The 26,558-nt window shown below is 43.2% G+C and overlaps 1 protein-coding gene across 5 annotated transcripts in view; it reads left to right on the top strand.

The window, feature by feature from the left end:
- The window catches only part of foxp1b (forkhead box P1b), a 145,433-nt gene extending 126,790 nt beyond the window's left edge, over positions 1-18,643 (top strand). For all 5 annotated transcript variants that reach the window (XM_076752739.1, XM_076752770.1, XM_076752759.1 and 2 more), the window contains 10 exons: positions 599-709; positions 5,226-5,313; positions 6,570-6,653; positions 10,937-11,141; positions 11,368-11,444; positions 12,134-12,235; positions 13,506-13,627; positions 14,472-14,541; positions 14,733-14,899; positions 17,558-18,643. In XM_076752739.1, coding sequence (XP_076608854.1) covers positions 599-709; positions 5,226-5,313; positions 6,570-6,653; positions 10,937-11,141; positions 11,368-11,444; positions 12,134-12,235; positions 13,506-13,627; positions 14,472-14,541; positions 14,733-14,899; positions 17,558-17,702 — 1,171 coding nt within the window. In that variant the 3' untranslated portion in view covers positions 17,703-18,643. The remainder of the gene's footprint in view (positions 1-598; positions 710-5,225; positions 5,314-6,569; positions 6,654-10,936; positions 11,142-11,367; positions 11,445-12,133; positions 12,236-13,505; positions 13,628-14,471; positions 14,542-14,732; positions 14,900-17,557) is intronic.
- Positions 18,644-26,558: the final 7,915 nt, after the last annotated feature.

Below are 26,558 nucleotides of genomic sequence, written 5' to 3'. Positions count from 1 at the left end.
CTGCACGGGCCGCTTTCTCTCCGTGCCGATTGTAGTTAGCTGTGGCTCCACACCTCTCGCCATATGGAAGATGTTGTAAAGTTTATTTTTCAGGGATGTTCCTGCTATTTAGACTGATTGTACGAAGCCATACGCTCCCCATGGATGCGTGCTTGTCAGCCCCAGGTGACACGGATTGGTCAGTATATAAATTGATACCAGACGGGGATGTTTACAGTTTGTGCGCAGTGTGAAAGTGGCTGATGCTTTTGGGGCTTTCATGTTGTGGTGCACGCTCCTCCAGGTGGGCCCTGGGACATGATGCAGCAGGCAGCGCAGGAAAAGCAACGATTGAGGGGGAGACCCCTCGCAGCCTTGATCAAAGTGAATTGCAGCATGGCTCAGTGATATTAAATAATTACATATTGATTCGGTCGTGCTTTCACAACGTGAGTCCCCTCTTTTAAGAGAGGAGCAAGCAGAGATCACGCAGGTACACTGAAACCATCCTCCGTGATCCCTCGTCATGTTATGTGCCCACAGGCATGCGACTGTGTTTGTGTTGCAGAGAACCTGAAAATCTGCTTTTATTAATAACCATCTCTCATTTCTCTTTTAGGTCCACGTTAGAAGAGCCTTCACACCACCACAGCCACCCTCTCTATGGTCACGGTGTTTGCAAGTGGCCTGGATGTGAGGCGGTGTTTGATGATTTCCAGTCATTCCTCAAGTAAGTAAGAGCCGTAGTCGGAGGTGCATTTTTATCACAGTTTGTTTGTCCTCGTGTTGGGTCGATTACATGTTTTGTGACCCCCGGTGACTCAGAGGCACTACAGGTGCTGGCTGGTTGTTATTCCTGAGTGTGGGTGCCTGAGTTGGCACTCTTTTGACAAGGGTACTGTGGCGGGGTCTCCTTCTGAGAACGGCATGGGCCTCTAATTCCTGTGATAAGTGCAGTTCCCATGGTGACGGGGGCCGTTTTTCCCAAACAAACAACGGTAGGATGTTTATCTGTGGCAGCCCGCACTTAGGGCGCTCTGCATGTTTGCCCTTGTCACTGGACAGGAGGATTGGTGTGTGTGTCTTTTTCTCAGTGGTTTATTTGTCTTTCCCTCTCCTCTCTCATGCTTTGCTTCTTTGACTGGTTTTCTGGTTTACAGCGTTGTTCATGTCCCTGAAGGCCCACGCCTCAGCGCTGTGTCAAAATGAGCCACGTATGCTGTACTCACAGAGATCCAGCCAAGTCAGTATCACCTGCTGTGGAGCATCTCTCCAGTGAGAGCAGTGTAACAGGTTTGACCCTGTCCAGTCTGACACAGGGCTTTGTTTTGCGCCGTGTTTCTCCATTTGAGTCAGGCCCCTGGTTTGCTAATCAGCCCTGTGTGCAGTGCGCTCTGGGTAATCCAACACATAACAGCGCCATGGTTACGGAAAGGATGAAAACATCTGCATTGTGGCAGCAGATCAATGGCTCACTGTCACCCCGGATTAGACGCACTTTAAACAAGATATGACACAATTCCATTATCCTAAAACAAGCACTCAGCAAGCGCACAGTTCCTCGCAGACGCAGGAGAGAAAGGTGCTGCAGAGGGACGCCTCACAGGCAGCTCAAAGTTTTGACTGTCTTTGTCAACATTTTGAATCCTCTTTTGGTTTTTCCATCATTTACTTAAATCCACTTGGAGCGTGGTTTGCTTTCGAAAAGCTCATTACACCAGATTGTGTGGTGGTGCAGTTTGTGTGCAAGATGAAAAATAGGCAGTTCTGTGTTTTTATTTTCATTTAATAAACATCCTGTGACACATAGTTATTAAGCCACGTATTGCACACCCACACTTTCACACATAGACACGCATATTTCAGCTTTGGGAGTGCCCCCTTAAATCCATCACTATTTATTGTATTCTGACATTGCCTCACCCTTTGTTTATAGAAGAGAGGGGAATTAAATTCAGTGTGCCCGGTAGAGCTCTGCCTTCAAAAGTCTCTAAGTGCACTCTGCTATGTTTTTACAAGTGTTTTTATCATGGCAACATCTTGTTTACTTTAGTTGCCTGCTCAAACTGCTTGGAACATGTTAAGAAAACATTTGGGGAGAGTCTCCACAAAGCTGCCTTTGTTTAACAGCAGGCAAGAGTGCGAGCAGCTCACCAAGGTGTTAACTCTCAAACCTTTAAGCACTTCCACATGAATCCCAGCAACTGATACTGAGGGCCTCCAAAAACAATCAAAAATAAAAATAAAGAATACATCAGCCATTACAGTGCTCTTACAAAAGCCTCCGAAGGTTGGAAATGTTGGAAATGGAAGTGAAGAGAGGTGTGTGTGTGTGTCTGTGTGTGTCTGTGTGTGTCTGTGTGTGTGTGTGTGTGTGTGTGTGTGTGTGTGTGTGTGTGTCTGTGTGTGTGTGTGTCTGTGTGTGTAGTCAGCAGAACACAGTGTACTGTGTACCAGAGAGAAAGAAAGGTGAGGAGGACTCTAACGTCAACCAGATTTCAGCTCCGCATGCCAACAGTAACAACTAACACGGGGCTGAAATGTTGTTTTAAACTGTGTGTGTATTTATTCTATCTTTTAAAGAAAACATTACATACCTACACGCACTATCTTGATAAATACAAAGCACCAAATCCCTGTTCCTGTTTTCGGGTTCAGCACACAGAAGGGTGGGGTTGGGTTCGTAGCAGAGCCTGGTGTTTTTATGGGGGTCAAGACCCTTCTCTTCAGTGTCCAGTCAGAGGTCAGAGCCAGTGAAACACTGCAGTGCCCTCTAGTGCTGCACTGTCTGTCTGCTGAAACCACTCACACTCCTCTCTCACACCTCAACACGGCGGACTAATTGTTTTGCACGGTATGCAGCCCTGAACCACTGCAGACCTCATGAAAACCACAAATAAGCCAAAGATGAAATATGGTAAATTCAGTTAATATAAAAAAAAACCCTGAAATCCTTACATAAAATGAATGATTTTACTGCTCTGTGCTATATTTTAATACGTAACACTATAGAAATAATTAGAAATATGCACCAGAAATGTTCATACATTTGAAATCTAAATACTAGTGTAAAGATGTATGTATTTAATTTAAATTCCACCAAACAGTGAAGATGATAAACCTTCCCTCGGAGACAGCCTTGAGCTCTGGGTCCAGTCTGTATAATTAGAAACTGTAAAATAAATGAAAAAATAAAAAAATATTCCAGGCAGACTAACTGATATGTAAAAAGCCGACTGGTACAGGAATGTCTATTTAACTTGTTTTATTGTGGCAATTTACATTAGGGACTGTCATCCTGCCAGAGAGCTTTTAAAAGTGGCTTCATTTGAAGTCCAGAAAGTGACACATGCCAACGTTCATAGTCTCTCTCGATGTCAATTCCCTGTATCCCCTGCTCCCGTGTCCAGACACTCCTCTCAAGGCTGCATTAGGGCCATTTGAATATTTCATTTCCTATTAATTATGCACTGTGACTCTCCATGTCATTAGAAGAAATAAAGTGGAATGTAACAAAGGATGAAAAGAAGCAGGGCACATGTCTCCTATGAACAGAGAAATTCCAAAGCTGCTCACGTAGGCCACCCCTCATTGAAAATTCAGTCTGTGCCAGTTAAATTGAAGTTGAAACGTCTTTACCTATTATTTTCTTCTTTGAAATTTAGTAAGATGTCCTGAAATGTTTACCAGTTTCATTTTCCGACCTACTTAATTAAATGGGCATTTATTTGACTCAAACAAATGGAAAGCCCAGAAGAAGTCTGAATTGATTTCAGCAAAGGGAGGCTATTGCCCACGCTTTCTTTAAATATGCCTTTTTTAATTTCTTTTTCGCCACAATAATTAGCTTCAAGTGCTGAATGTATATCACAGTCATTTTGAAAAATGTATTATCAGAACACAATAGGAGGACCTGAAGGGGGCTGCGGGGGGGGGGGGGCAACCACGTTTCCCATAAAGATTTAAATCATTCACCTCAAGGTTGAAAATACCACAGCTGAACAGAAACCTTCACATTTCAAGCAGAGCACCATCAATTTCCCTTCCCTTCACATGTGTCTGTTTTCCGAGTGTCTGTGCGGTGTTTAATGCACAAACGTGTTGTCTGTACATAAAGCAGCGCCGTCAAATTTATTGGACTATCACAACGCCAGCGCTGCCACTGCGCCTTCACAGGTTGACTCTGGCTATTTTTGATTTGCAGTAAATGACAGAAAAAGTGCATTTGAAAAGGCAGGCGCGTTACACACCTCTCCCCCGACCGCCGGCGCCACAGCGTGCACGCAGACATGCCTGGTGACAGTGACCTACATGGTCACCGAAGATGTGATATAATTTATGATATATATAATATATTGGATCCATTAGCGAGCATAATGAAGTAGTGAAATGAAAGGGTATTTGTGAAATCAGTTCAAACATCCTGCTCGGATTATGATTAAATGATTAATGAAATACCCCTGCATAAGCATTTTCAAACAGTAATTCATGCGGCGGCTGATAAAATTCCTCCAATCATATTTCCTTCACTCGTGAACCTTATCTCCACCATTTTATATAAATCACAGAAAAAAACCCTGTCTGCTACCCGGCGAGCTACTTATTTAGATTAGTTCTAAACGTACAGGAAAAGAGAACATCTTCCCTGTATAAAATAATCATGCATAATTATATCCATAATTCAAGTTTGTGACAGATCCCATCTCCTCATCCTGTTGTCCTCGGCATTTGGTCCGGCTTGAGTTGAATTCTCTTAATTTTACTGACACAGTTAGCAGAAGAAACAGAAGAAGAAAAAAAATAGAAAGGGGCAAATTCAACAGGGCCAAAGGAAAGTGGAAGGAGAAGCACTGGCATTAGGGCGCCGGTGCATAATTCAGCAGAGGAGTCTAACCTGAAATTCTTCAATCATTCGTCTTATCTGTGAGCTGTAGTTGGAGCAGACATGACTGCCATGAAATATTGAGCGCCATTCTTGTATGTTAAAAGAAGTGTTTCTTGGGGTTCTGCAGACTTGGTGTGTGTAATCTTCACAGTATGTCCGTGGTTTCGCGTCGAAGCGCCTCATAATATTTACCTAAATGTCGCCACGTATTCTCTGTGCGCTGTGCTTTACTCGATCGCCTGCTTGCGTCATTAAACCGCACATCACAGGACTTTTGTTTCTCACATCTGAGAGGCTGCTGTAGGCAAGAGTCAAACTGACATCAGCTTTTTTTGTGTGCGCTCTGTTTTTTGTCTTACAGGCATCTTAACAATGAGCACGCCCTGGATGACAGGAGCACGGCCCAGTGTCGGGTGCAAATGCAGGTCGTACAACAGCTGGAGCTGCAGGTATTGTCTCTCGGTTTGTTTTGGCCCAAATATTTATGTGTCTTCTTCTCCTGACACTTCCTCAGTGTCTGCCGAGCCCCTCCCTGTCCGTCTCATATCAGCCACAGGGTCACTCGTGGAGGGGGGGCCGCAGAATGAAAAAATTTTGTACATTTGCAAGTAATCAGTCATTAAAAATGTGTTATGTATGCATGACAGCCAAGAAAAGATATATGAAGGGGCCCGGGGCTAACTAGAGAAGATAATTACATTTTGAATTTTACTGGATTTTAAAGTTATTTATGACTTTTAACTGTTTGGCAGCAACAATAAAACACTTGGTGAAATGACTCGGCAGCGGAGTGCGGATAAGCGCTCAGTGTTGAGTGACTTAAAGGAAAACAGACCGCTGCAGAAAACTTTACTACGTGTGATCTTTCACTGACAAAAGACAAATCTGCATGTAGACATCAAGAAAGCACTTATGGGAAAAGACACGGCTCACTGTCATACCGTTACGGCTGCATTATAAGTGCGTCTGAGTGACGATGGCAGCGTAAATGGTTAACACGGCCACTATGCTAATGTGAGGTTGCACTGTTATTATTCTAAAACCAGCCATTCCATTCAGCTGCATTTTTTTTTTTTTTTTATTAATTAGCTGCTGCTACAGTTGCAAAGCAAACACAGCAAGGATCAGATGTAATGTGTAACAGTTCTCTTGTGGTTCACGTATTAGCCACATAATACCCCAAAAATGACTGATAATGAGTAGAAAACAGTTGTGGTTTACAGGATGTTGAACTTCAACAATGAGAGTTCAGTTGCTCCAACATTACACCACGCCAACGTCCTGTTATTTCCGCTCCGGTGGTGTATTATCCAGAGGGATGGCGTGAAGGTTTATCAGACACAGACTTCCTCTGCATGCAGCCTATCACCATGATTCAAGCTGGCAGCTAAGACAGCGCTGACTTTTAGACAGGTAGAAAGGGCCCGGGCTTGTTATTGGCAATGAGACGCAGGATTTTTTAACCTTGAATTGGAGACAGTAGTTAGATTGTCTGAAGTGCACGGCTGTTGACAGCCTCCAAAAGCATTTTGAAAACAAATAATTAGACGTTCTCAAGAGTCAAAATATCGATTTGTTCCAACACGCTGATTGTGAAAGATTCTCTCGCTGCAGAGGAATGTATGGAATTAACAAAAGTAGAAAATAGATTTTTTTTTTCCTTTTGTTCATAAAAAATGTAATATCTTCTCTTTCCTTATTACAGCTAGCGAAAGACAAAGAGCGTCTGCAAGCTATGATGACGCACCTTCATGTCAAGTCCACGGAGCCCAAAGCCACCCCACAGCCGGTGAGCAGCAACCCTGTCATACGTCTCTGTCTCGTCCCTCCCCCATCCTTTTGTTTGTCTTAATTGGCACACATGTATTCATTAATCCCTTCCTCCATCTTCTTATTTATCTGCTAAATAAAAACAGCTGTTCTCTTGAGCGAGGCAGTAAATATTGTTTGGACCACATCTGCTGACATCCAAGATTCAATTTGGTGTCTGTGATGAACTGGATTCAAACTCTGCAACAGCCTCAGCCCCAGAGAACCAGTGCCTGTTTGAGCGGACAGAAGAGACGAGACAGCACGGGAAAAGAGGGAAACACTCAGGATCACAGACGTTGTGTTTTATAAGTAGATCAAATATAACATTTATTTTTAGTGGTTTTAACATTAAAGCTGCAAAGTCCTCTCCTGCCAGATGACATAAAATATAAGTAACATTTATTGGAGTAGTAACAACAAATTCATGCTAATGCATGTAGAATAAAAAAGATGGTTAAAATAAAACAATATTACACGATGAAACAATTGAAGCAATTTATTAAAATTGCGGTATTTCAATAAGGGACTGGAAATAATAATAAGTGATTGACATGGAGATAGAAAATATTTCTTACAGATGTTGACAGAAACGTTCTTTGGTCGTTAAATGATGTCATCCCAAAATGATTTCCGTTTTCATATTGATCTTCTATGATAGCAGACGCTTCCCTGAGGACCTCTGAATCCTCATTTAGGTCAGGAATTACCCTCAGCCATCCTCAAGTAATTAGTCAAATTAGATTTAAACAGAGGCTAATCTTGGGTTTTATTTATTTTAGGCAAACATTCGAACAAAAAACAAGCACAACAAAAAAACAGTTTTCGAAAGTAAACATCTCAACAGCTCACCAATTCAAATGCAGTTGAGTTTGGTATGAAAGTGAACAACAGAACAAAGAGTGAACAAATTTAGTTAAAATCTAGTAAGATAAGAAAAAAGTCTTGCTGGTAATTCACCAATTACTGCTGCAGGTGAGCAACTGCAAATTTGAATAAATGTAACAGCAGATCAATTTATTATCTTCTTGACACATTCCAGACATCATGCTTATCACTCTTAATATATGCCATGCCATAAAGCCTACTGCTTAATCCCTATCCTATAGGGGCAAGGGCTTAACATATGGCATTTAAGTGTCTGCGCTATTTTGTCATGTTTAAGAAGGGGCCTCACTACCATATTTCAGTCTCTGTGACAGTTCAGAGAGCCAAACGTGCAAAGATCATTTTACTGCATGGCGTGAATCTGAAATCACGTGCACAGACGCACATTATACACGGGGGGGGGGGGGGGGGGGGGGTGTCGGGTATGAGCGCACTGTGCAGCTTGGATCATTTATTTACAGTCAGAGAGGTGGCTATTGACGGGCAGAGACTGCGTGTGCGCTCCACACAGCGCAGCCCGTCAACATAAAGCGCCTGGAGATGTCGAACGACAATAGGCTGTCTGTAAAAGCTGCGCCTGTGTCACACACACTGATTGTGTAGATTAGAGTGCAAAACGAGGGCTGTGACACTGGGACATTTGTATATGAAAAGTGGTAGGGGCGGCAGATAGCATCTTGAGTTCACTACCTCTCCTCTCTCCCGGGGGCCTGTGAGAATGGCTGTGTCAGAGCTCAGCGTTAACACTCTCAAGGGGGCAAGCTGGGATTTTTATTCAAATAAATAGACTCCCATTCTCCAGCGCCACTTTGCCTGCTGCGAGCCGCTATGAAATGCTATGATAAATATGTCTGGCTTCGGCTGGGTGAGTGGTGGACTTACACAGGTCAGGGCCCCGTGGCCCTGCTGAGGCTTTAGTGAGATTGCAGCATCAGAGGTGGCCACCAAAAAAAAAAAGAAAAAAAAAGAAAAAAGCCTCCTTTGAGTAGCTGCACAGTGAACTCGTTCTCAGAGCTGACTGGAGATACAGCCACTCTTAAGAAACAATTGTGTTCTTCCAGTAATTGCTAGTTGTGCTTTTCTGCTGTTCTGTGCTGTTGCATATAATAAAGGCATGTATAAGTAGCCAACTGTCATAGCTGAGCAGCTCCACTGCAGCTGCTGGTTTACATTTAGTTATAATTAAAGACAAACAAACTGATACTGTGCATGCACGACGTCAAATGAATAGAACTCTTTTTATTCTGAGGTGGACGGGGGCGGGGCCGGGCGGGGGGGGGGGGGGATCAAAACAAAATGTGCCACATTAGCAATGCCTGTTTCTGTGTGTGCATGCCCGTGTATGTGCGTGTTTGTATTTGCCTCTCAGTGTGTGGGTGGGTGTCTGCACTCGGTGTCACTAAGCATTCTTGTCAGAAATCTGACCTTTTACGCCATACATAATTAAGGAGGGACTTTTTGTTTATTTTCTTTAGCAGCTTGCCGAGTCAAAGCCAGTATAATTAGATCACCAATTACCATTTAATTAATTTCAGTCTGAAGTCTCATTTTGTCTAGGCACTGGAGTGAGCCCAAATGGTGAGGCAAACAAAGGCAAGGCTATTACCAGCCTGTCTGGCCTATTGTTGAAGCCTCTCTGTGTTTATTGCCAGGGAATATGGATGAAACATGAAACAAAGCCCGCTAATCCGCAGGAAGAGAAGTCAACACCGCAGCCCCATTCTATTGATAGCATTGTGTCAGAAACACGCGGACCCTAGTGTGATTTATTTTGCTCGTGATTTAGAATAACACGTCTTCTGCTACTGTTGGTGAGCATGTAGTCTACATTTGTGCATCCCAGCAGTAATCCAAATTATTTGGGCAGGCTCTGCCAAAAAGCCATAGTTCAGCCTCCAACACATAAATAGACATTGTGAGGACTTGGACGCATGTCCGTCTCTAAATTTGGTGAGAGCAGTTTGAAACTTTAGGATTTAATGAGGTCTATTTTTTTTATTTTTTTTTTTTTTTAGAAATTTAAAAATGTGTAAATTTCTAATAAATAAAACAAACCCAAAAAATGCTGTTATGGCAGTGCCATGTCAGCACTGAGTTCTGGGGTTCTTGGATTTCTCGTATCCATATTATGCACACTGGTAATGAGTGTTAATTAAATATGAAATAATGTGTGGCTGAACAGGATCTGTGTCGCTGCGTGCTGTCACATGTCTGCTCGCTTTCACCTGTCTGTCGTCACCTCTCGCCATCATCCGCGCAAATCACATGTCTGATGCCTCGTAATCAACAAATGACGTCACAGATGAGATGTAACCCTCTCCCTCCGCCGTAGCTCCACGTTTCTCTCTGTGTATTTTCTCATCTCTCTTTTTCTCACAGTCTGAAGTCATGTTTAATTTGGAAACTGGCCTCCTTCGGCAAATTAGCAATTAGAACAATTTTGTTGGAATATGTATCTGTGTCATTAGTTTTCCTGCCAATTAATAGCTGGAGCAGGGGGTCAGGCTAGAATTTTCCACTTGACTGCTGCTCCAGTATGGAGGCTTGGCACTTGGCTCGGAGCCGCCACAGCTGCTGGAAGCGGCGCTATACCTTTGGACCACTTGCCATAATTAGTTTACCTTGTAGCCATTATTACTTAAATCCCTCCTTCTCCTCAGCCCACCCAGCCCATCCGCACACGCAGGCCTCAGCGGCAAAACCAAATATCCTCCACGTAAGGTTGTCCATGAAAATACTGTACCTTACAGCGGCCATCGTGGCCCTGATGATGGAGGTCAGTCAGATACAGCAGTTAATCATCAGATCACCTCCATAAGCAGCTCCTAATTAGAGTCCTCACAATACAATTTCAGCTCGTAATTAGCCCAGATTGGCTTCTTCCTCTGGCTGCCTTATTAGCGGGGCTGCTCAGCGGTAGGTGAGAATCACACTGTCATTTTTCTTAGCTGTTTGGGACGGCCCATCTTCCCTTCTCTGCTCAACCCTCACCAGTTAGCATGCTGCGGACCCGCAGTGGGTGGATGAGGTGGGGGTGTGTTGTCCAAACAGGACAAGAGGGACAAAAGATTTAACAAAAGGCGATGAAACAGAAAGCTGGGAACGGGCCTGACTCGGCAACGAGGGGGGGAGGGAGGGAGGGAGGAGAGAGCAGAGCGTGGAGAATAGAGGAGGTGGAGGAGCGGGCCTCCAGGGTTGTTTTCCAAACATTTAGCGAACATTCATGGATCATCTCAGGGCCTGCCTGCAATTAGAGAGGAGATATGCATAGCCAATGAGGCATCTGAGACACAGGGGTAATTAGAGGACTAACTGTGCTCCTGTCTGTCTGTCTGTCTGTCTGTCTGTCTGTCTGTCTGGTCTTCCTCTCCTCAGCTCAACCTGGTGTCCAACGTCACATTGTCCAAATCGGCCCCAGAGGCCTCTCCTCCTCTGAGCCTGCCCCAGACCCCCACCACACCCACGGCACCCCTCACACCCCTGTCCCAGACCCACTCCGTCATCACAGCCAACAGCCTCCACAGCGTGGGCCCCATGCGACGGCGCTACTCGGAAAAGTACAACATGCCCATCTCTCCAGGTGCTGCAGGATGAACACACACCCTCACATGTGCAGAGAAATACATGGAACTGCACACTCCTCACAATGAGTGACACACAAACCATACACACTGCATCTGTATATACACACAACCATGTAATCATGCTATAATTTGTGTTATCAGCCCACTGATAGGACATTGCTGTTGACACCCGGTCATTTTTATTCCATGTTGACACAGTTTGTGTTTGTTCCCTGTGTGCAGATATCAGTCAGAACAAAGAGTTTTACATGAATGCAGATGTTAGACCGCCGTTCACGTATGCCTCATTAATAAGACAGGTAAGAACCGTGCTTGGCTTTTTTTTAAAATCTGTCGAAATTTAGGAAAATAGGGCCTTTAACGTCCTCCTCTCTGCCTAGTCATTGCGAAAAATACAGCAGATACAAACTCACCTATTTAGAAGGTCACAAGCTACATTTGTTCCATTTATTTCTCTAGTCCTTCTTTGTTAAAATTCAAATACAATTTAGACAGAGGAGGAGATTAACCATCTTCAAATGAGTGCAAGAATGCGTACAGGATTCAAAAAACAGCCACATATGACAATTGCATTTGATTAAGCATTTCAGTGGCTGTGATTATTACCAAATTCATTTCACACAACAGTAGGGATGAACCTGTTTTAAGATGGCCAGTCAATTATTGCTCGGCTGCAGTAATCTGGGATCTCAGGAATTAATCTGAGCCGGCCATAATTGCTGCCCTGTAATCTGCCTGAGAAATGTTTTCGCTTGCCCTTCATTTACACCCACAAAAGAAAATATATTCAAATCTGCCGTTTTGAATGGAAAGTACAGAGGACTTCTCTAAACAGAGCAGACTTCATGGAGACACTTTCCTTGCTGTTGTCTGTGTTTTCCTCAAGAGAACTCGCACAGAAACCTGCATGCCACTCGTGAATTATTGATCAACATTGTGAAGGAAGTAAAATTGTAAATGTTTGTTTCTGTCACTGTTCCTCATCCAGGCAATCCTCGAATCTCCAGAAAAGCAGCTAACACTAAACGAAATCTACAACTGGTTCACACGAATGTTTGCATATTTTAGGCGCAACGCAGCGACGTGGAAGGTAATTTTGCTGTTTCTGCTGACTTCTTTAAACCAGATGGACACATTGTGTTGATGTTAGGGAGAATTAAATGACAGCCAGGCATAATACCTTTATAAATGAACCTTTATCCTGACACATAACAATACTCCACTTATTCTGTCCAAATGAACCGCCCTTTGAACAAACATACGAACCGCATAGAAAAACCAAGCAGAGGAATATGTGCGTTCGTGTAAGAAAGGAAAAAAAGAGGCAAAGAAGAGAGAAGAAAAAGGAGCGAGAAAAAAAAAACAAAAAAACAATCTCCCCGTAATATGTGGCGATGTTCTGCTGGTGGGTGGCGTTAGTTTAACAGTGCTCTGCCAGTGACTCCTGGCTGAGCCTCTCACCCTCACTTCAGAAGGGAACACTCTGTTTTCCACCAGGCCACACACACGCACGCACACACACACACACACACACACACACACACACACAACAAAAACAAAACAACAATCTAAAAAAACAAATGACTTGAGTCAGAAAGTGAGATTTGGACGAGAAAGACTGTGATGAAGCACTGAAAGTCTCTCCTCAGCTTTAACTGATCTGTCACATGCAGCTGGATGAGACCCAGCATGCACACACACACACACACACACACACACACACACACACACACACACACACACACACACACACACACACACACACACACACTACCACCACCACCCTTCTCCACCCCCATCCACCATCAGCTCCCACACTTGCTGACAGGGGGCACATTGGTGTTATAAACACTGGATTCCACAACTGTCTCTCCACACACACACACACACACACACACACACACACACAGAGGGATGATATATGCAGGTGTACTTTCATGCCTAAATGACTTGGATTTGACCCTGGGTTTAAGTTTTAAAAGCTCCTTCTCATCACACCGTCTAAATGACCTTCTGTCGTCAGTGCAGACACGATGAAGAAAGTGTTCGTATGTTGCTCATTGCATTAGTCCTGACTGATCAGAAAAGGCAGTGTTGTGAATGATAAAAAAGAAGAATGTCACTAACCATGTTGCCTCGGAAACCAAGAAATATTTATGTGTTGTTGAAGTCATTTGAAACTTCGGGACCATTTTACTGCCAATAACGTTCTGGTTTATTTATTGTTTTCATTTAGGTTTCATCCAGTGCCTGTCAAAATATTTCTGCTTTGAAATGAATTTTTTTTTTCTCCCATGCAGACATGTTTACTGTACTGATAGCAACCTTTTTCTTTCTCTCTGTTTTTACACCAACTGCAGAATGCAGTCCGGCATAATCTTAGTCTTCACAAGTGTTTTGTGCGGGTAGAAAACGTAAAAGGGGCTGTGTGGACAGTCGACGAAATAGAGTTCCAAAAGAGACGGCCTCAAAAGATCAGTGGGTAGGTTTGGCCTTTTGAGCCCTGGCCAGCGTCTGTCTCACCGCTCACCGATGGGAAGCTGCTGCTGCTGCTGCTGCTGCTTCATTTCATTGTCTGTGTGCCGTATCGTCCAAAGTCCCTGCTTGCTTTGGCGTGCCTCCCCTCCATGCTTTCAGAAGCCTTTTGGTGATGCCTCATAACCCACAGTGCCTTATTTTCTTTTTGGTCTTCACCCTCTGCCCTCCTCCCTGTGTCTGTCTGTCATGGGTGTCCTCTGTCTCTGTCCTGTTCATCACTGCATCTGCATTTGGCTGTCCCCGCCCCCCCCCGCTGGTTTGCTTTCCCAGGGTGCCATTCGCACCAACCTTTCCCTGCATAAGTGCTTTGTGAGAGTAGAGGATGAGTTTGGGTCCTTTTGGACCGTTGATGATGAGGAGTTTAAGCGCGGCCGCCACATACAGCGAGGGCGCCCTCGGAAATACGCCGCTGATGAGAACTTTGACGAGCTGCTCGTACAGTAAGCACTTCCACCTGCCCTGCAAACTCCAGAGGCCCCGCCCCACCTGCATGCCCCCCCCCACCCAGTGTTGTCATCATGCTTTTTGTGTTTATCTTGCCATCCATCGTGCTCCATCAACTTGCTCTTTCTGTGTGAAGTGTTGAAGATAGTTGTGTGGTATTGTCAAGTGATTGGACATCTTAGAACTATAGCCTTAATATCCACATTACTACACCAGTAAATGTGTTAAGTTCTTATACAAAGTGCATTGATTTCTTTTTATGAAATAAGATACTGCAGCTGAGGAATGCATGCTAGGTGAGACACGAGTCTGTGGTTTGTAATTCAATTTTTTTGTTTTTGCAGAAGTCCAGCCTTAGTGAAGAACATTCAGACCAGCTTGGGCTATGGTCCCACCCTCTCTGCTGCCTTCCAGGTAAAAATAAAAAGTGACTTCATGCTCAGCTGCCGCGCTCAGAACTTTAAAAGACAGAAGATAATGGCAGTCTCTCCTCTAGTTTTTGTTTTGAAGGGGACGCACTGGCACGAAAAGAGTGATGGGCAACTGAGAAAGTGCTGACAACTCTCTTCCGTTTCACATTTAATGCTTCGGGCTTTCCTTTTCAGGCTTCAATGGCAGAAAACAACATACCTCTATACACTACTGCTTCCATTGGAAGTCCCACCCTCAACTCCCTGGCCAACGCCATCCGTGAGGAGATGAATGGAGCGATGGACCATGGAAACAGCAACGGCAGTGACAGCAGCCCAGGACGCTCGCCCCTGCCAGCTATGTGAGTGGCACACACACGCTTTCTATCTCCACCACAGTCTGTGTAAGAGAAGAGAAGGGAGCGACAGAGTTTCAGTCGCCTAATCCTCCGAGACAGCAACCCTCTAAAAAGATTCAGACAGAAAACAATTTCAGCGCCCACCCAAAATGCTCTAAAATTACCTAATGCATGGCATCACATGAAACAGAAACAATGCCGGAGAGGACAATAAATAAAGTGCAGTGGGATGATATTGGAGTGGTGCGTGGGGTCATGGCCAGTGTTGCGGCAGGCCTCCCTGCAGAAAAGGAAACTCCACCTTTTCGAAGAAAGAAAAGACCGGAGCCCCTCTGTTATTTTAACAGCAACTTTATGAACTCTCCCTTACGTGTCCTGCTGTCTGTCTGATTCCCGCCATAATCAGCATTCCAATTTGTTCAAATATTTACAAAATGCCAGAACGCAGAGTGACAGAGCTGCTGGCTCCGACACGGTGAAACACGAGCCGCAACACCTTCAGAAAGGCCTGCGAGCCGCTGAAAGAAAAACAACACAAAAGCATAATTAGTCTGGAGGACATCATCCAAGATTCTCATGTAGGAAAGTTGCGGCTGGCCTGGAAACCGCAGCTCCCCGTTCACTTGTTGTATAGGAGTGTCTGCTAAGTTGTTTGAAGCCTAAAATAATACAGCACACGCTGCATCGTTTCCAGATGTGGGGGCAGGCCACCGACGTGCAGCGCGGGTAGACTCGGGGATGGCCTCCTGAAATGTCTGAGCTTGGGGGAAATTCTGCCTGAAAACAAAAAAGGTGCAGTAATGAGCTCCTGGCCAAATGGAGGAAAGTGCCATCCCTAATCACTGTGAACATAGCTCTGAGCATGGCTGTGGAACAGGAAAGGCAGAGACAGGATGGGTGTGCTGGCCTAAAGGCAGCCTGCTTCTCCCTCTGCCCCTCTGCTTCTATCTTTAGGCTGACGGAGCTCACAAACTCTTTCTCCATAATTATGTCTATAAGCTTTATTCAAGCACAAAACGAGTTAAATCTGTTTTCTTTTGCTTTTAAAGAACTTTATGCTCTTATTAACAAAACATACCGGGCCTTTCATGCCTACGGATTGAGCGTTGAATGATACATACGGTAGCACCATCGCTGGAAGTCAACTCTTGCTCAGGGAGTAAGCAATAAACTAACACGTGCGAGAGAATAGCCCTGCTCACACTGTTCCAAATACAGCTTCATCACCGCTGTTAACTGTGTAACAACATGTGTTTTCCACATGTGCCAGTGTTGCTGCTGGTTGACAGGACGCAGCTTTTTTAACACTGCGAGGAAACCAGAGCACTTCTCCTAAACAGCCAGACGAGAGTCGGGTATCCAGAGACGGCTAATTATAAGCAAAGTGTAGAATCAGCATGCAGTTCAATAGCATAATAATAACAATTTCATGTCTGCCCTGCAGCCACAGAGTCAGACCTGAGGCAACGGCACTTGTGGAGTTACTTTGATGTGAAAATGATAGAAAAGCTGACTTTACTTTTTCCCCTTTTTATAATTCACACAAAAATATGTCTGCTCATTAGCATATGAGTGTCTCCATCACAATACTTGCAAATTGCACGAGACGTCCCGGCGTGAATAAATCAAATGTGGGCTTTGGTGATGAAGAATGTGCCAGTTGTCCCTTGTTGTTGTAGTAAATGAGCCCGGTGCCTCATCCTGACATCGCTCTACCTCCACTACAGCAGCCTGGCACCGCGGGTTAGAGCGGCAAGTCCCCTGCAGCTGCTCATAATGTTTTTAGCTTTTTTTTTTTTTTTTTCCTCCTTTCTGCCACAGCCAGGCCTCCTCTCCCCCATGTGCTTTATTCCTGCTCTGCTTCTGTAATGAGAAATTTGGCAGATCTCATCTCTTTAGTGGCTCTTTTGCCCAGGCTGTGAGCCGGGGAGGGGGAGGTGGGGGCTCATGTTTTTGTCTTGTTTACAAGTGACAGCGTTATTATTCTCATAAGGGCTCTGTTTCTTATCACAGTGTTGTGCCGAGTGAGCTGCTGCTGCTCTCCTCGTGCGCCTTTCCTGCCAGCGCTTTTCTTCCCTTATTGACACTTGGTTGAAAATATGCATTAATTCTGGAGTTTAAAGCATGTACGCCGGTGTCTGGTCGCTGTGTTTGCTTGAAGTTGATTAATGATAGAAGCCGGCTCGGGGTCGTCCTCTGGAGACCCGCCTCGCAGGTTGTGCATGTTAACGAGCAGGAAGGGGAACACACAGAGCGCCGCTGATCCTCCGCCACCAGGAGGCTGACAACGGCAGCCCACTCGCTCCGCGCAGTCCATTCTCTCCTCTCCTCAGCTCACGTTGTTAATCTTCCTCATTTATCAATTCTAAGTGAATACCCTGTTGTCGGTTGCCATGAAAATAAAAAGCCTGCAGCTTCGCCGGGATTGGAATACCTCAAAAGAAAGCTGAAATTATCATCAGCACCAGTGAGGCCCCCACTCACAGCCTCATTGAAGCCAGACATTTGTTTTTGTTCCCCTGCTTCCTCCTTTATAAACAGAATCAGCACAGGTCTGTATCCTTCTGTTCCCGCGTGTGTGTGAAAGGTTAGACAAAAAAAAAAAAGGTAAGAAAGTTAAAGATAGCAGAGCTGCATTTTCACTCTCCTCTCCTCCTGCAGGCATCACATCAGCGTTAAGGAGGAACCACTGGACCCCGAAGACCACGAAGGGCCCCTTTCCCTGGTAACGACTGCCAATCACAGTCCGGATTTAGATCACCACAGAGATTATGATGAGGACCAGGGCCACGACGACATGCTGTAAGGCTAGCGCCGCCCCTCCCCGGCCTCAGAGGCAGAGGCAGTCCGGGTCATCTGGGAGACAGTAACGCTCCGCAGATAACGAACACTGAACTGCAGTCTCAGCCACTGATGACAGCGCTCAAATGTCTCCAAGTTAACTTTTTAGTGCCATTACAATACATAGCAAGAACACACACACAAAACAAAAACACAGAATACGCCCCGCACGAGGGTTTTTTTTTTTTGTTTTTTTGTTTTTTTCCCCGATTACTTTCTACTTTTGATTCAAGTCAACCTTAAAAAAGTGAAAACAAACTTCATTTCTACTCGTGCGTGAAGATCGGACTTGTTTGGTACGGGGGCGATGTGTTGGAGACCCTCGCCGTGCAGCCAGGATGGACTCGCACTCAGCGGACTGCAAGAGGGGTTGTGTCTCTCCCCCACCCACCCCTCTCTCTCTCTCTCTCTCTCTCTCTCTCTCTCTCTCTCTCTCTCTCTCTCTCTCTCTCTCTCTCTCTCAGACACACACATCTGACCACAAACTCAAGAGAGAGAGAGGATGACTGACGTTTAATTTACACCGTGTGTGAGGGGGAGCGAGTGCGGACTTCTGTTCATTGTCACTGCCTTCAACACTTCTCATTGGTTTGATTCCATCTCGGGTGGGAGGGATGTTGTTTTAATTTGGGTGTATTTTTTGTCGGGGGGTGAGAGGTTATAGAATATCAACATAATGTGTCTTTTCCATTCAATGCTGTTGTTGTTGTTGCATCTTTTTTTTTGTTTTTTTTGTTGTTTCTTTGAACTGATCAGACCTCATGCCCATGCTGTGGAGATTCTGTGTGGTCAGCACTTGATGATGAATGTTTATGATTTCCTTTCATGTTGTTCTTTTAAACACACACATGAAGCAGAATGTCACATACCAAGTAGTGTTTTTCTGTCATTTATTCCACAACCTCCAAAAAAAAAAAAAAAAAGAAAGAAAAAAGTCACCACTCTGACGTGTAGCCCGCCCCTCACGCCCTCCTCCCTCTTCCTCCCCCCTCCTCCTCCTCCTCCTCCTCCTCCTGCTCATGAAGTCCATTGGCAATGCACTACTCATAATGAAGGCTCTCTCCACGCATCAATGAAGTTTAATTTAAGATGCGAATGAATGACAGAGAAATCATGCAGGTTATGATTTATCCTTATGAAATTATACTTTAAAACAGCCCCTCACAGCAGAGCATGTTGAGCTGCAACAGAATTTCTGATCACTTACAAGCTCCGGGTTTTTTAAAGGAAAATGAAAATGTCAGGTGTGCACCGGCAAAGATAATGATTTAGACCAACTAATTGTGATTCCTGAACACAACTGTCATTGTTAATCAAACGCGTCTGCCTTTCCACACTGTAATTTCACTCAGTGCTTGAAGATGAACGTGCATTCCCCGCAGTTTTATTTGTATCACGCGCATGGCTAGGTTGAAGTTTTTAGTTCGTGCTCATAACTGCGCACCCGATGAAATGCTCGTTTCCTCCCATCAAGGGGAGAAAAGTCCCAAGACTCGCAATAAGACCTAAACGTTGCACATTCCAGCATTTGACAGCCATCACAAAGGGCCCAAAACAGACAGTACATGCCACTGAGGGAGTGTGGATACCTCGACGTTCAGTGTCACCCAAAAAGCCCGTAGTTGTAGTCCACAGCATTGAGCCCAGTGGAATCCACGTGTGGTTTTGTGATGCAGCGACAAAAATTCCAGCTTTGGCAGGGAGTCAAATTTGAAAGAGACCATGAATTTCAAGACTGCAATCAACCACTTTAAATTTTTTTTTTTTTTATTTATTATCGGTATTATTATTATTTGATGTTTTATTTGGCTTTTTTCTTGTAGTTGTTGATGTGTTTTAATATCTTGTTCTGTGACTACCAAAGATAAACTACAAAGTCAGTGTTGTGTGTTCCATGCAATAGCAGATAAGGCCAAATATCTCTCCTCCATTCTCTCCCATTGGACGATCTCAGCAGCCGCGATCGAGCCGGTGGCAGGTCGAATTGAGGGAAATGCTCCTCAAACCGGTGTGTTCGTTCATTTTTCTAAAAACCAAAGGGGATGTCTCAAACAGGACAGCTGCAATAATGTTTGCAGTGACCAAAACTGAATGGGAGGCGCTGGCAGTCTGACTACACGATGACCAAATTAGGGAAACTTTTTTTGTCTTTGGGCCAGTGAGTGGAAAAGGGAGCTTTTTGGTCAGGAGCAGATTTGTGTGCAACATAAAGGGTATGTAGATAAAGGAAAATATACTGGTAAATGGAAAAAGCTTTGCAGAGAACAATGTGAAATGGATTCTATACTTCAACTGGACCACACAATGATTCAATGTTTCTCTTCTTTTATTCCTTATTCATTTGTATCCTTTGTAATGATTGTATGCCACTTTTTAGGGGTTTTAGCATCTTTGTTAAGATTGGCAAGACTTTATGATTGTGTTTAGTTTCTGTCAACTTATTACTTTTTATATTAAAAAACACTCCTGTCAACTAATAAGCTGGGTACAAGGTACTTTATGGCAGTTATTGTTATTATTATTATATTGTTATAAGTTCACTGCTCATTAATTAAAAAGGAAAAGAGCAATCTGTGGTTTCCAGAAGACGTATTTAATATCCAGGCAGCTGTGGGATGGGTCAGTTACAGCCAGGCTAGGATCGTGAGAACAGGGCCGAGCTCATCCCCAAACCTCCAGTCGTCTGGCTGGTTTGTTTGGTATTCAAAAGGAGGAAAAAGCGCTGGTAGATTAGAACATTCTCAGCATGTGTAGCTCGACATTACTAAAGATAACAGCATGAGAAAACCGTTTGTACGCATACCTCAGTTCAAACCTATAGGGAATGATTCAATTAAATGAGAAAAAATAAACATTTCACTCAGTTGCACTTAGTTGTATGTCTTGCATGTGTAGTCTGATACTGTAGAGAGAAAATTACTTAAAAAAAAAAAAAAAAGAAATTAGAGCTTGTTTATCTTAAAGGTTTCATCTGTTTTTTTTTTTTTTTCTTTGCCAAACCAATCCAAACCTCAGGCCTTTTGTTCATTGAAATATCACCCAGCTGTGTGTGGCACCATTCATCCTGTCAAAGTCTGTTCTCTGATGTACTGATGGGTTGTTTTAAGGGCGTTCCAATATTAGGTTGTACATACATGTCAGTATAGCCTTTGTCTTTTCCTGTCCTTTTCCTCTCTCTCTCTCTCTCTCTCTCTCTCTCTCTCTCTCTCTCTCTCTCTCTCTCCCTCCCTCTTTTAAGATCAAAAAATACATTTGTGTTATGATGTTTGCTTTATCGCGACTGCTTTGTATTAACTATGAAATAGCTATGAGAAAAACTGCTGTATGTATTGGAATAGCAAACTGTGCTGCAAATGTATTTTACTTAGTAATCCTTGCTTTAAAAAAAGAAAAAAAAAAAAATCACATCATCCATGCAGACATCTGGGTGAGCTGGGCAGGGGCAGGCTGGGGGGGAGATTATCCCCGATTTTGGATTTTAAACTGTAATATAGAAAACAGACTTTTCTCTGTTATCATTGACCTAAGCATTTTGTACAGATTTTTTTCCCTCTTTGTGTTAAGCTGTTTTTGATACTTCCTTTTGATGGTCCAACCACTGCCTTCTGTGGCTGTATGTTAAAGATTACTGCTCTGAGAAAAGGGCAGACAGGTATATTTCCTCTAAAGATGGAGATATCTTGCATGACTAATCCCAGGGTCACAGAGATGGGAGGGGGGGGATATGGTTTAAGTGGTCAGTAATAATATAAGGGTGTATCAATCTAATGATATTTTATATGAAATTAATAGGAAAAAGAAAAAAATATGCAGTGCCAAGATGTAAAGAATATTGTTAAATGCTGTCCTTTTTTTTTTTCCTTTGAAAAAATTCATTTCACTCGCGCATCAAAGATGTGTCCTTCTCATCCATGTCATGTAGGTAAAACACGTTTCGTTTGGCATCAAGATATTTATATTTTTATCTCAAGGGTCATTGTAAATGAGTCAAATCAAGCACAGCAGGCAGGTCAAAAGTTAGACACTGCTGGAAACTAATGTCCTGCAAACTGCTGCCGTGTGGCATCAGATCCCCCAACATCACACACTGGCACCCGAGCTAAAACGCCATTGTTTCATCCATCACCAACCATCCAGCCCGCTGTCGTTCCGTCCCCCTCTTTCTCCCTCTCTCACACCACACTTTGTTTTTTTTCCAGATGGAGGGGGAGCGAGGAAGAGAGGAGGGGAAAGGGAGGTGGGGGGAGGGGGGGGGGGGGTGCAGCCCAGGAGCTGTCACGGTGCTCTCATCCTGCAGCAGCTTTTCTTTCTCTTCTTTTTTTTTTTTTTCTTTGACGATGTACTCTGTAGTTTCTTTTTCCTGTTTTCTTTTTATAGAGAAGTACTATTGCTCATCACTTCCATCAGTCTGTAACCTCCTCATCATTCCTCGTCTGTCTGATGCAGACCATTCTGTTGTAGTCAGTGGCGATGACTGACATGAGCATTCTAAACATGCAATAAAATGCTGGTTGTTCACATCGTTTCCTCCAAGTCTCTCATTGTATCTGTTTGTGGGCAGCACGTGTTAAATTTATTCACATGTAATCAAACTCTGGTGATGACGGAATAAAGGTTTGATGCACAATGAAGTAGTCATCTCAACTCTGAATACATTTACACAGCTTTTTATTGTGACATGCACAGAAAAGATGCACTTTTTGCTGCACTTATAATGCAAAACTCAGGCTTTGTGTTTAGCTGCTATCCACTGTAAAGAATTAAGAGAAAAGAGAATACATTTCTGACTGATGCAAACTCATATTAACACGTTAAAAGGAACAGGCTGTTTCAGTTTTGCAGATAGCACCTTTGAAAACCCGTCTCAGTGCTGTTTCCATCATTATTCTGACCTGCAGAACTCTTTCACACAGACCTGTGTTTGTCATGTGATGCGGGACTCTCATCTCAGCCCCAACATTATATTATATCGTAATTAAAAAGGGACAGTTAAACTGTCTTTTCCTAACAGCAATTTAGGTAACTGCATTTGATAAGCTATAAATTCTAACAGCATTAAAATTCCAGAAATAATAGCGATATGGATTTGGTGACGGGAGCTAATGCTGATGACCAGGACTTGCTTTTTTACGACAGAGGCACAGGTCATGTTGGCCACTAAACAGGAGACAGAGATCAAGTCTAAGCACTTTTAATCTTGTGAAACAAGCAATTACAAATAGTTGCATTGATTTGTTAAAAAGCTTTAGGTGACATAAATCGTTTCTTGCTTAGCTTATTGCTGGAAAACATAAATGTCAAGCGTATTATTAATTAATGCCTTTGAAAGACAAGATTTAATGGAAACAATATAAAATCACAAGCAATCTTTCTGGAAGCAGTATTTCACTGCACGGTGAGGATTCATGTGTATCCGTGTTGTTTTCATGACACTGATCACACACTGGAAAACATGAGGTTAGAGCGAAGACAGTACCGGAAGGTGTTTGTGTTTAAAAGTCACTCAGAGCAGAAGCATTCAGATCAATTAATCTAAGCACAGTGACTTAGAGAGAAGCATTAACATATGATATTATTATAGACCATAAAGGTGGATGAAATATTATGAGAACAGTGGGACTCTGTGGATATATCAGTGCAGTGACATGATCAGCCAATACTGGCCCTCTCCACATAAATCCCTATTTCCTTGCAGGGCACTGACAACACACCAGTTTAATTTGATATTTTGGTGTAATTCCATTTTCACATTTAAAACAACGTGTAAATGAAACAAACCAGTTTCATTTGGTTCCAGTTTCCCTGATTTCTTCGATGGTCGATGTTGGGCTGTATCTGTTCAGGTTTGGAGATGTCCACCTCTGAGGTTTCTGCCTCAGGTATTGGTGGGCGGAGGGGAGAGAGAGCCACGGAGCATGAGGCCACATCTGAAACATTACCACCAAATGAAAACATTACCCATTTCTTTACAGTGTACTTGCTGTTATTAATTTAGTTTACTTAAAAGGGACAGTGTGCAGCTCAAATATAAATGTCACCATTTGATGCAACATACTAGATTATAGCTTCAAGCTAATTGGCACCTGTAGTATCTTGGCAGGTCAGAGCATGAAGGCAGCATACAACAAAAGCTATACAACAAAAGAAAACACAAGACAGACAATACAAAAGCACAACACAAATGTATGCTGAACAGCTTTTAACAGACTTTTAAGTTGGCTTTGAAAGCAGTGATACAGCTGCAGCTCCTCAAATCAAGTAGTGTGTTCCATTGATCTGTGGCTGTTTCAGAGAACACATTATGGAGATCTAATAGAATCCACTGAGTGAGAGTAAACAAAGTCACATATTGAACGAGGGACCAAACCATTTAAGATATTATAAACCACACGCAAATCTGAAAACAATCTCAAATTCTCAAAGCTCAGTGAATGGTATTTCTCCAGTACCCAGTGATGATAATACATTGTTTTTTAGTCCAGAGCTTTTAGAGTTTGTTTGTGTAAGGACTCCAGACGTCTTATGGCTGTTTCACCAGCCTGCCCCCAACATGTAATGCAGTAAGACATACCGGAAAGGATCATAACAAGCTGTCTGCGTCCAGAGAGAGACAGTTCCTACTACATGTAAAATCCACTTGGTTCTGCTTTATGGTTTCTGCCATTTTTCAATCATGTTTCTTAAAGTTCATATCTGGATCCAGTACCACGTCGAGATATTTAAAATGACCTTTTGTTTACATTTAGACTGAGACCTTTTTGGTCAAGAAAATGTGTGATCCTTTCTAGCGCAATTGTTAGCTTGGCAGCTGCTAACCGAGCTGTTCTTACATATGTGTATAAATCAGTATCATCTGCAAACATTTGCAGTCCAGTGCGCTAGATAAGAATTTAATAATAAAAATGTTTACTGTGAATGCGCTGAATCACACATTCATAACAAGCATTCAGTTTTCTTTGATGCCTCTCTACGAGCGAGCACTTTGCTAAAATAGGTGTTTTCCTTCAGTTCTTCACTGAATTTATCTGAACAACCACGGACTTCTGAGAAGCAAATGATTCAGACACAGCATGAGTGTGGACATGTCTAGAATGTGATCTTAAGTGGCAAAGTATCAGTGCTTTTGAAAACAAGGCTCAGGATCAGTAGTATTGATACTTGAAGCAACTTCAATGGACTTTTCTGTTGATTTTGCCCGCCCTTGTGGGCAAAATGGGCAGTGTTTCCATTGCTATGTGTTGTAAAGGTCTTGAGCTGGCTAGAAATCTAAAGATATAAAGTCAGAGTTGCTATTTCTCATTTGCATCTCATTGGCATTTTCTCTGCTACTATTCTCCATCGATGCATCTGTGTGTGAACATCATGTCAACATCCTCAAATCTAACTGCAAAGCTGTGTGATGATTTTTTCTCCAGCCCTGAAAACTGCTATCATTGAGCACAACACCAGACCTTATGTGGATCACTGAACAAATTAGATGTAGGCGGTGATGCTATGAAAAGTCAATTTCACAGAGAAAAGAAAAAAATATGTGAAAAGTCACGATAGGATTAGAAATACTCATTGTAAGTTAAATCATTGTCTTACGGTGTCAATATTCTGAGATACTAAGTGAAAATTCTAAGATTATAGTGCTCAAAATTTTGCAAATTTTGTTTTTTCTTAACTTGATATGTCATCATTTTGACCAACCATGACCATTTTGTGTTGTTATCATGCTTAACTTTTCATCTATTTGTGGCAGAAATGGGTTATCATATAATTCAGGGGGCTGGAATCAGGCTAGTTTCTGAATGCTGTGAGCACCACAAATGAAGTTCCATTCACCTCCGTTATGTAGAGAGCTCAAAGATGGGAAAATAAAACCTGCATGCCTTCATACCACTTAAAGTAAGTTTGTTGTTGTGTCTTTGTTATGAACTGACCCTACAACTATATAATCATATTATTTAGTTCTGTTACATTACAAAAACATACATGCATGGCTGCTGTTCACTTTATTCTAATTAAAGCATGGCACAGCCTCACCCATTCACACAAGAGCTTCAGTCAAATAGTCAAAGCTGGCAAACTCCCAACATTGCAGCGAGGCAATTAGCAGTCCTGCAGTGTTTGTTATTCATGGTTTGATGTAAAAATTTGTTTATTAAGATGGGCTGCAGGCGCTGGTGTGCAATAGACCTGCTTGTAATTAGATTCCAATTATTTGTCTGTTTCTGATATTGTAAACTGGCACTTACCACATCAGTTAAATTGACACACTGCACTGCTTGGTTTACTCGGTAATTAAAATGTGTTCTGTTAATTAGATGATGACCACTTTATTCCAGGGCTCTTGTGTTTGGGCTCCTCGGCGGCTCGCTGTTTGGATCATGAGTTGCCAGACGCTTCCCTAATCAGCCCTTGTTTTGTTTCAATTACCACCTGCTGTTCAAAAGGCATGCCTCGCTGCACCCTACCCTTGCACACACACACACACACACACATACACATACAACAACACCACGAGGCCTGCTTTACTACCAGCTCCAGCTCCAACACAACAATCAGTAATTCACAGCTGGGCCTGCTTTCTTCTTTATTAGAAGGTACAGCTAGGTTTCAAAGAGAGTCCAAGCAATTAAAAAGGGAACTAAAGGAAGATGAAAGTATAAAGGTACTTATCACATCAGTTAGTAGGCCTCATGTGAGTAGCCAATGGTAATTACGCTCATTGAGTAAATAGCTGAGATGCTCAGATGTCTCCTTCTCTTGGTAACAGGGGGTTAAGGGTGGGGGAGCTGTTGGATCCACTGATGGGTTCACTAACTGAAGACAACTA

Source organism: Chaetodon auriga, chromosome 2 (genome assembly GCF_051107435.1).
Source record: "Chaetodon auriga isolate fChaAug3 chromosome 2, fChaAug3.hap1, whole genome shotgun sequence".
Taxonomy (NCBI): Eukaryota; Metazoa; Chordata; class Actinopteri; order Chaetodontiformes; family Chaetodontidae; genus Chaetodon; species Chaetodon auriga.
Note: the sequence above shows the minus strand (reverse complement) of the source record. Positions and strands in the feature narration are given on the sequence as shown.